At 40.8% G+C, this 10,671-nt stretch overlaps 1 protein-coding gene across 1 annotated transcript; it reads left to right on the top strand.

Annotated features, from left to right (window-relative positions):
• Positions 1-694: 694 nt before the first annotated feature.
• On the top strand, positions 695-1,249 carry LOC103920369 (interferon epsilon-like). Its single transcript, XM_009328080.1, has one exon. The coding sequence runs from the start codon at positions 695-697 to the stop codon at positions 1,247-1,249; it is 555 nt and encodes a 184-aa protein (XP_009326355.1).
• Positions 1,250-10,671: the final 9,422 nt, after the last annotated feature.

Raw genomic sequence — 10,671 nt, 5'->3', positions numbered from 1 at the left:
GCCTCACTTAATTAGCAGTGTGTATGCATATAAATACCAACAGATATATTAATGCATATACACATTTTTTAATATCTGTATATACAGACACATTTTAATGATATGACATCTGTCCTTTGAGTCTAAATGGTGAAGAGCAATAAAGGTGAAGAGAAAGAAAAAATTTTCCCTGAATGAAAATAGAGAAAGCTTAACCGAATTTTGGAAGTACAAATCATGCTGAGGAGGCAGGATGGCAGTAGTATTCAGCAGGTCCCTGACCCATCATTGAGAGTGTTATTTTGTTTCAACAAGTTCTTCCACTGCTAAAATATTAAGAAATTAAGGATATTTCTGTAACTTTTTCTTTTAAATTCTCATTATACTTCCTATAGAATTTTTGAGGGAGAGGGAATAGATAATCTAAAATATATATAACATTCTAATATCCAGCTGAAATAAAAAGCAAGTGGCAAAAAAAAAAAAAAAGACAATGAAGTCATAAAGCAGAAAATGAAAGTGGTAAGTGTCAAAAGCATACACAAGGGGGAAAACCTTAAAAACCAAAAAATGATGAAAGAAAACTTCTCCTACAGAATAATTAAATTTCAAGATTTTGAAGAAACAGGAGCCTACGAATGACCTTCAAAGCATCCCAGCCTGTCTCTTAGAATTTATACACAGAAAAGGAGGAACGTAAGAGCTTATCTTTATCATGAACGCTCTTGGCTTGACACAAATTGGCCTCATGCTATTGTGCACCACCACCATCTCCAGCCTTCAGTGTAATCACCTTCATTTACAGCAAAGAAAAGTGATCGAGAACAGCCTGCAACTTTTGGACAAAATGGGCAAAAAGTTTCCTCAACAATGTCTAAAAGAGAAAATGTCCTTCAGATTTCCTGAGCAGGTTCTAAAGCCCAGACAGAAAGAGACTGTCAAAGTGGTCATTGAAGAGATCTTCCAACACATCTTCTATATCTTTAGCAAAAATCTGACTCTAGCTGCTTGGGATGGGACAGCTTTAGAACAATTCCAAAATGGACTTTATCAGCAAATTGAGCAATTGGAGGCATGTGTAATCAAGAAGCAGATCCACTACTTTTGGAGTAAAGAAGTCAACAGGCTGAAACTGAAAAAGTACTTCAAAAAAATAGATTGTTTTCTTAAAGACAAAAAACACAACCTGTGCTCCTGGGAGATCAGCCGTGCAGAAATGAGAAGATGTCTTCAATTGATTGATAAAGTCATAAGGAAGCTTAACAACTAAGGTACAAAGATTTTGACCTGACATAACTTAGCTTTAAAAATATTTATATTTATTATTTGTTCTATGATATATCTTGTGGCAGTGCTTCTAGTTAATTTTGGTTGTATTTAAGTAACTATGTTGCTGAAATTTACTTTTGCAAATGTAATGCATTATTCAATGTAAGTAAATTTTTCCCTTGGTAATCAAGGTGTCTACACTAGCTATAAATTAACCTATATGACTTTTCAGTGAGGGTTACTCCATAGGAAGGGATTGTAATCTTATGACAACTAGTGTCATCCTATGGTGTTTTCTGCTGAGAAAATGTGTTGTTACTTTCCATCTCTATTTCACCTACATATAGAGAATCATGTATTTGTGAATGGACTACACATCCCTCACCTTACAGGAATTGCTAGATTTGTACTGATTGGCACTGCATCAAAACTAAAGTAGTAAATTTTTTATTTAAGTGGTTCTGGCTTAGGTTAAGACTATTCATTATTCTTTCAAAGTTTGTATGTTCTTCTCCAAGAATGTTTTTTTTTTTTTTTACATTTGAGTCATTCTAACATTTGCTTTGTTCAAAGAGGTGAAGTAACTCTAGAAGGATTTGTCTACATAGGGTATTGTTTGCAGTAGCTATGGCTTCTGCAATAACTTCTCATTTGGACATTGTTACTTTTAATCGAAGTATCTTTGCCTCCTCTAACTATTTGGGGGGAAAGGCTTTTTTTCCTTCCTGCTGTGTTTCCAATTCACTTTACCTTCTTTCACAAGCTTATTTGAAATAACTTCTCTACATAAAAGTACCCTAAAGCCACATCTGCCTGTGGCACATCCTACTTGCTCATGGATGTATTCATCCTGGCTACTGCAATCTCAAACATCACCATTCAGTGCTGTGTTTTATTGCTGTTTTTTTTTTTCCCTTTGCTCACAAATTGATCCACAGAAACATACAGCCCTTGGTATTCCAATGAATTTCCCCTCCAACCACATAGCCTTGAGTAATAATTGCAATGTAATCAAATGCTTTAAAAAAACTTGCAACAAACTGGGCAAAAATGCACTGATTTCTGTGAGGTCAAGCCTGGATTTTACCCTTGGGAAATTGTCCCTGGGTAATGGGTAAGTCCATTTCGATGGTTGTGTTTTCCCTAGTCAATTACTGTATGTTAGTAAGGGGGAAAACAGAGTTATATCCAAGCTCTGTTATCTAATGAATATTGGTAAAAATTTGGTAAAAAACCCCGACAACTTCAAAAAAAAAGCTATTTCCTGTGGCCAAGGCTGAGGTACATTCGGCACAGGCTTCTGGGTCTGGCATAGAGAAGCAGAGGAGAGAGATCATGGCTGTGGCTCCCAAGAGAGGGTGATGTTAGTCCCAGAGGGCTGAAATTGCTAGAGGTTGGTTTAAGCATCAGGTGAGGAACCACTTAAACGCTTTCCCTTATCTCCAGCCATTCAGAAGACTATCATTCAAAGGAGTGATAATAAAAAGGTACTTCTAAACAAAAAATCGACTTGTTACAAACAATAGCAATGGTACACCAGATCTCAGGTACCATATCTATGACACAGGTCTGTTTTGCAGGGCGTACATGCTCTACCACTGGTGGATGCAAGCTAAAGAAGTGACGAGAGACATGGGTATCAGGTCTGAAGCTGAAATACCAGAAATAAAACCAGCTAACAACTTCACCACGATCCAGAACAACAGAAAAGACCAAAGAAACAAAGCAAACTATCAGAGCCATTTTTCTGCCTGGTGACACCCTGCCACCAATGTTTCAGCAAAATGTGTATTTCATGGGCTTTGTAACTAACAGCACTTGAAATGGCCCCACTGCGAGACTGTTTCAAATTTTATTTCCGCTGCTGCTTCGTTTTTTGCACTTCTTCAAGCCTGTACAATAAAAGGACATTCAGCCTACTTACCTTTCTGGTTCTGATATCCTAGGTGGCTTCTGCAATGCAGTAAACTGTTACTGAAATGGCCTTATTTTTACTGAAACTTACTTTTACTGAAACTTATGCTTGGAAATAGCATGAAATATTTTCAGCTGTTCTCTCATTAAGGATCCCAGTTTTTATTGCCTCACTTGCCTGCAGTGGGAATATGTTAATTCATGGCCCACTAATTTTTCAGAAACTCTTATACCATTAAGCTTTTTTTTTAGTTCATAACTAGCCTTAAAAATCTCATTGCCAAATAAAAACATGTTTTGACATATTTCAGTCAAGGTACTTTGCAGTGCAGGAAAAAAAACAGAATGGGCACTAGAGGGCAAAGTGAGATTATAGACAAGTGTAAGAATTGTAGGTGAATGTACATGTATTTTGGCAAGGCACTGTTTCAGCTCTTTATGAGCATGCTGCTTATCAGTAAACTGCTATTGGGTTCGCAGAGGGAACAGAAAGAAAAATGAACTATTCTTGAAAGAAAGAAGATCTCAGAGATGATGGACAGCAGGTTATAAACCAGCATTTGATTTCGATTACTTTTTGGCCAACTGTGAGGTAATAAAAATTATTTGTACTGAGACAATGTCTAGAAGACCCATTTAAAGATGGGGACCCTGGAACAGACATAGTTGCTGAACAAATAAAAAGAAAATAGGAAACCAATATATCTTTGTTTTATTCTTACTTTTTAAAGAAAGGTAAAGAGTCTTTAAGGTAAAGGAAGAAAACGGAGAAGTCAGAAGATCCTCTCTCTTCTCCTTGCCATTGTAACATTTTGGAGCAATCTGTATTTTATCACCATCGTGTTACCAGGTCAGCTGTATATTATGCCCCTGGCTAACTGAAACCCTCTGGTATTTCCTCCAGTGAGTATTTTTCTACAAGTTAAACAACTGTAGCAAAATATAGTTTTTAACATGTATTATTTTCAAATGGAAATGAATAAAATAGTGAATGTGAAATCCCAAATCCCAGTCAAAAATTTAACATAGATGAAACAAAACCCTTCCAAGATGGGACTGCTTGTAGGCCAAAAAGTTTCATGACTTTTCTCATCAGACTCATGCACCAGTGCTGTGCAGCAGCGGTCCCAGTCACAGTTGTGGCTGTTCTCACGGCTAGTCTCACAGCACCTTGTTTACATGTGCTATGCTGCACTTTTGGGGAAACTGCACTAAAAGTGATAGGGTTTCATCTACGCAGAGTCTGTTTTCTGGAGTGGATTTATGGGATTGGGGTTAAATGTATCCCACATGAAACTTCAGAATTGCTACAGCAGAACTGAAGAATGCTTATTCCAGACTTTACTCTGGAAAAAATTATTCACAAGTCACAGTCAACTACGGCTCTCCAAAACAATTCTTCCATGGGTTTGCCCTGTTCTGTCAGCTCTGGCTTTACTTCATTTTTAAATTGGAGGGGAAAAAAAAAAGCAAACCCAAAACAGAGAAAAAACCCAAAGCAAAACAGGACAAAAGCCTGTGGGCTAATCATCCAGGATTAGCCCTTGTTGCTACGACGGACAGCTGTGAACTGCTTCAGAGCAGCCATAGGGAAGTTGCAGCGGTGGCTGTGGTGGAGCAAGCAGACTGACAGCAGGGTTGAGGGGTTTGGGCTGGAGAGGGGATCAGGAACTGCTCATGGGGAGACAGCGCCCATGGACTGCTGCATCCTGCCAGTCCTCACTCCTTCCAACCCAGCCTGCCCCTTGTCAGGGGTAACCCTAAACTGTTTTCCCCCTCCCAGTTGTGGAGGACCACTGGGTCCTTCCAGGGAGCGACCAGAGGGGAGACCAAGAAATGAGGGTGACAAAGATACAGAATAAATCTTAAAAGAAAGTGTCAGTCCTCATTTTAACTGGCAGAATGAATTTACTTTGCTTTAGAAATTTAATGCAAAGCAAAAAAAGGTGAACAAAGCAAGTAAGATTGCATCTGATACTTTCCAATAAGATGACTGTGCTTTCTAAAATCCAAAAATCTTCCTACTAATCCTCATACAGGCAAGGATGAGTCATTTTTATCAGTGTTTCCCACACTTCTACTGACATCAAGAAATCTTGATATGGTGCAAGGGCTTTTTCAGTGCTGAGGGTTCCTAGAGGACCAAACTCTCACTGGGAAAGCAAGGACAATCTTCCTTCTCAGCCTGCAGACATGACAGTGCCACAGCCCATTCTGCAAACTGGAGGGCAGCTGCAGTGCTGCTGTGGGGCCTCTCCACTGCAGCAACGCACTGCCAAGCCCATCTTGCTTCCTAACACAGTTTAGGGTCTTCATTAGTTGTGTCCTGAATTAATTCCCTTTCTTTTTGTACAATGTTAAAATTGAAATCCCCAGCTCACGTGAACTGGCAACCCTCTGTTTCAAGTTCGGGGGGTGTCGTGGTTTAACCTCAGCCGGCAACTAAGCCCCACACAGCCGCTCGCTCACTCCCCCCCAGTGGGACAGGGGAGAGAATCGGAAAGGCAAAAGTGAGAAAACTCGTGGGTTGAGATAAAGACAGTTTAATAAGCAAAGCAAAAGCCACGCACACAAGCAAAGCAAAACAAGGAATTCATTCACTGCTTCCCATGGGCAGGCAGGTGTTCAGCCATCTCCAGGAAAGCAGGGCTCCATCACGCCTAACGGTTACTTGGGAAGACAAACGCCATCACTCTGAACGTCCCCCCCTTCCTTCTTCTTCCCCCAGCTTTATATACTGAGCATGACGTCACATGGTATGGAATGTCCCTTTGGCCAGTTTGGGTCAGCTGTCCTGGCTGTGCCCCCTCCCAGCTTCTTGTGCACCTCCAGCCTTCTCAGTCGGCAGAGCATGGGAAGCTGAAAAGTCCTTGGCTAGTGTAAGCATTACCTAGCAACAGCTAAAACATCGGTGTGTTATGAACATTGTTCTCACCCTAAATCCAAAACACAGCACTGCCCCAGCTACTAGGAAGGAAATTAACTCTATCCCTGCCAAAACCAGGACAGGAGGGCTGAGGATGAAGCAATGGTAAGTAAGTGATGAGTAGATGAGCACAGAGAAATTAATGTCCTGCTTCAGTTCCCTCCACAAGAGGCTGCAAGGTTGATTCATTTTCTAAGACCAATGTTCTTGAGCCCAAGTGCTTGCAATTAGGATCCTAAAACCACACGTTACTTTCAGCAATGAAGAATTCAATCTTCTAAGCAAATAATACAATCTGCTTTTGAAAGTGTGGAAGTAAACACAGTTAACACTCCCCTCTACAAAATAACTGTTACAATATGGTAATGCAAAGTCAAAATCCACATTAAGGAGATTAAATACTGAGATTTCAAATAGCATATCTGCCCCCTGCACACCAGTTACCACCACATCTATTCACTGTAACTCTTATTGTTGGCTGTGTTCCTCAAGTTTCTTATCTTGGTAGGCCAGAACCTACACAACTTCCTCTGGACTTAGCTGGAGTACTGTGTGTTACAGTTCATTTTCCCAGAAGGAAATATCTTGACAAACATATTTATATAAAACAGAAAGCTTTTCTTCTACCAAAAAAAAAAAAAAAGCCTGTTTGGCTTCAGGTACTTTTAAAAACGTTGCTTTCTCTTTAAGCGATTAATGTACTTTCCCTTCAAGTCTCTTTGGCTTCAAGGTGGACTCAGTTCCGGTTTCTACTTTTTGGGAAAAGCTCACATTGGCTGTAACAGATCTTTTCTTATGATTATAATTTTTTAATAGTTAAAAATAAGCTCCTGCTGCTTGTAGTAGAACTCATGCTGTTGTCCTTGGGACAAGCGTTGAATCCTGTCACAGCTACTCACATATATTTAAAAAGGATTTGTGCTGAATGTGATTACTGGTCACTAGAAGTATTTCAAGATACTAACCCCTTCATTTTCTCTCTCTCTTCTTTTGTTTTTTTTCTTTAAAGAAAAATAGGGCACATCTCCTTCCCAGTTCCCCATAGCAGGGTAACGGTCACTATTTGTGCAAACCATTAAACTCCTAGAAAATGTCAGAAGCTATTATCACAACTTCCATTATGAGTGACTTGGTAATGGCTAACACTTACAAAAAGGGAAATCTCCCAGCCCATCAAGCAGTAATTCCTCCTTATTATTGTAGTGGCATAATTGATGGGCCTGTGGGTCTCATCCAGCAATGAAACTGAGTGCAGTGAACTGGGAGGCACAGAGACTGTAGAAGCATGACTCATTTCAGAACTGGGTACGTCTTTCATATTTAGTTAATCCTTTCACTGCCTCCCTAGCAAAACCAGTGAATCTCCCACTCTGCTGAAAAGAGGCTCATTGGGAATGAGAAGGAAGGACAGGAACCTCTACTAAAGGATAAAGGATATTTTTTGAAACATGTAAAATGAGTGATACTATTTACAACACTCCCTGCAAGAAAATTAAATTTTAAAAAATTGTTACCCTAAAAAATTAGATTATATTGTCCCTGAATATGCAGATTTAGATTCTTTAAGAACAGTAGAACCAGGTTATAATAATTAGCCTAAAAAGAAGTCATCGTTTGCATCATAAAAATAAGTTGCTTCCATGTAGAAATAGTTTTATGAAAAACAGGATTAAGGTATATTACAGAAACACAATGGTTTGCATTTTTATCCTATGCTGAGAGCATAGTCAGTAGTTTTCTATTGATTACCTCCGCCTGCGGATTGGGGTAATATCTTGTAGTCTGGGAGATCAGTGCTTGAAAATAACGAATCCCAAAAATTAACATGTTCCCACAGAGTTGTAGGGCTGGTTGCAAGTACAAAGGTCATTCTAGAGGCCAGATGACCTGCTCCCTCAAAGAGTCCCAGGAAGTGACGAGTAAGGAGGGTAAGGCTGTCACATCTCCTCCAAGTGACATTTTGGGAGGTCTGGATAGGAGCTGCCAGGAGGCTCTTGTCTGGCTTCCCTCATCCTTCCTCTTGTTCTGCTCCAGCCGCAGGGCAGTGGCAAGGAAATGCCACCAGTAAGCTTTTTCTGAAATACCACTGCCTGCATTGGAGCTGAACTGTCCTGAAAGATGGTAAATGCAAAAGATGCATAGATGGACAGAGCCAAACAGACTGGCTGGGATTTTTTTTCCTCCTAAAGCATTTCTGAACTTCATCCATTTTTCATCTGATGAAATTGTAAACCTAAAACTCCTGCCAGCTCTGTATCTGTTTGGTGGACCCTTGTGGCACAATGCTTGCTCACCCAGTACACCTTTTCTCATCCTAAAGCAGCCAGGCACTTTGTCTGGTGTGACTTACTCTGTTAGATGACGCCAGCAAGTCAGCTCCAGTGAGACAGGGCCTGTTTGCAAGCCAGGGTCTCTGCTGGATTTATGAAACCGCCAGGGTGTGAGAGGCACGAAGCTGGCATGGCTGCTGCTTCCTCTTTTGCCCAGTTTGAGAGTATAGGCAAAAACATTGACGCTTTTCCCCGTTACTTGCTTGCAGTGTGGAGATGACTTTGCTTCCTCTGCTGCCCCTGCACAGCCTTCCTTTTCTCACTGGCAGTCTTGGTCACAAGACTGTAGACCAGCCAGCACTGTGCAAATACTCTGCCTGCTGGTGAGAAATAAGAGTGTCCAGTGATGCACCACATCAGCCCCACAGCCGCCAGACAGCCCAGGATTTACTCGTTTACTTTAACTGAAGTCATAGTACTGGAGCGTGTGCTTCCAATTAAGCACGTGTTTAAGAGCTGAGATTTACCAGTTCTTAAACTAGTGTAATCCACTGGCCAAAACATAGGCTTGAATTCGGGTAGCCAACAAATCTAATCATGGAGGAAAGGAGACATAAATTTAACAGTTAGGAACACTGAAAATTAATTTTAAGACACATGGTTTCTTTTCTTAAAACACATCTGCATATTGCTTTTCTAGCAAGGGTCTAGAAACAAAAGCTATGCATAAAAGGAGCAGATGTTTCATCCTGGCGATGTTTCCTATTTGAACAGAATGAGATTCTTTCCATATCACATGAAATATCTCAGTTAATATGCTGTTAACTTTACGCATAAAGCACCCCCTTGCAATGGTTCTTGACACAAGCATTGTGCCCAGACAGAACATGTTCTTCCCACCTCGTGATGCAGGGAAACCAAACACGGTTACAATCTGTTTCGATTTTGAGAAATCCAGGAGACTCGGGCCTAACACGTGCTGAACAGTCATGAAGTTTGTTTTAAGAGATGCCAGCAGTTACATACAAGACATTTTTTGATGCTGGTTAGGTAGTTTCTAGACAAAACTTTGTCTACGAGGGAAGTAGCTGGAGTGGAGAAGAAAGTTTATTTTCCAAAAATAAAAGCTAGATTTTTTCCAGGACTTATTCTAGTCTTCCCATATCCAGCTAACGTGTTCCAATAGTGTCATTTAATATTTGCTTTCATCTGAATGTCTTTGCAGCTTACAAAATTGTTAAATGTTTTAAGCACAAAAGCTTTTCTCCAAACCCTGTGTGCCTGGAAACGTTCCCACTTCCGTCTAGTCTAATAAATGCTGTTACCTCTTGTTACGGATCTTCCTTTCTCATAGCTTTAGGCCATCACACTGCAAAAACAACACTGCAAATCACACAGCTAAAGAGACCTTACATGTGTTTTGAACTGCAAGTTGTACACAGAAAAGAACTTGTATTTCAGAGAAGGATTTTTCTTGTGAAAAACAGATTCTAAGGGCTGGCACCAGGTCTGATTGGCCAGGTCTACTACAACCCACTGGCTGTAGTAGATGTATTCTACATCTCCCAAAGAAGAATTTGAATATCTATGTAATAGGGGATTTATGAGCCCTGTACCTTGGCTCCACTGCTGCAGTGCATTGCCACTCAGATGGGTGTATTTGTAAGAGCATTACAGTTCGGGTCAGAAGTACACCTTTGAAGCAAATTTTCTACTCATTGCCCTTTGCAATGCCTTGCTCCTCATCACAGGGCAGGCTTGGAGTGCACCATCATTCCTTTTGGACAGCATCACTCCTTTCACATGCCATCACACCAGAGGATTTTTTTTTCCAGCAAGCCATGGGCAACCAGTCCACAGGGCCAAGTTGCTGTCAAAGGAAAGCCCTCAAAATGCTCCAGTGGTGGGCACCACCCCCTCAGCACCAGTTGTTTTGCTCTAAAGCCCTGCCTGGGGTGGGGTAGCACTGGCTAGTGCCAAGAGCGCTCCAGCTGCCGCTCTCCCTCCTGCCAGGCTGTGCCATGGGGGTGGCCAGCACCACGGAAGAGAATTGGTATCCAGCTCGCAAGCTCTCGCAGGTGCCCTTGTGTTGCTGTTTAACCTGGCAAGCAGCTAAACACCATGCAGCTGATCACTCACCCACCCCACCCCACACCCCCCCAGTGGGATGGGGGAGAGAATTGGGGGGGAAAAAAAAAGTAAAATTTGTGGGTTCAGATAAACACAGTTTAATAGGACAGAAAAGGAAGGGGAAATAATAATAACAACAATAATAATAATAATAATAATAATAATAATAATAATGATGATGAT

The sequence above is a fragment of the Pygoscelis adeliae genome, unplaced genomic scaffold, assembly GCF_000699105.1.
Source record: "Pygoscelis adeliae isolate BGI_AS28 unplaced genomic scaffold, ASM69910v1 Scaffold45, whole genome shotgun sequence".
NCBI lineage: Eukaryota > Metazoa > Chordata > Aves > Sphenisciformes > Spheniscidae > Pygoscelis > Pygoscelis adeliae.
Note: the sequence above shows the minus strand (reverse complement) of the source record. Positions and strands in the feature narration are given on the sequence as shown.

Excerpts from the sequence above, each read along its gene's own strand:
- LOC103920369 (XM_009328080.1), top strand. The coding sequence starts at position 695 with ATGAACGCTCTTGGCTTGACACAAATTGGCCTCATGCTATTGTGCACC.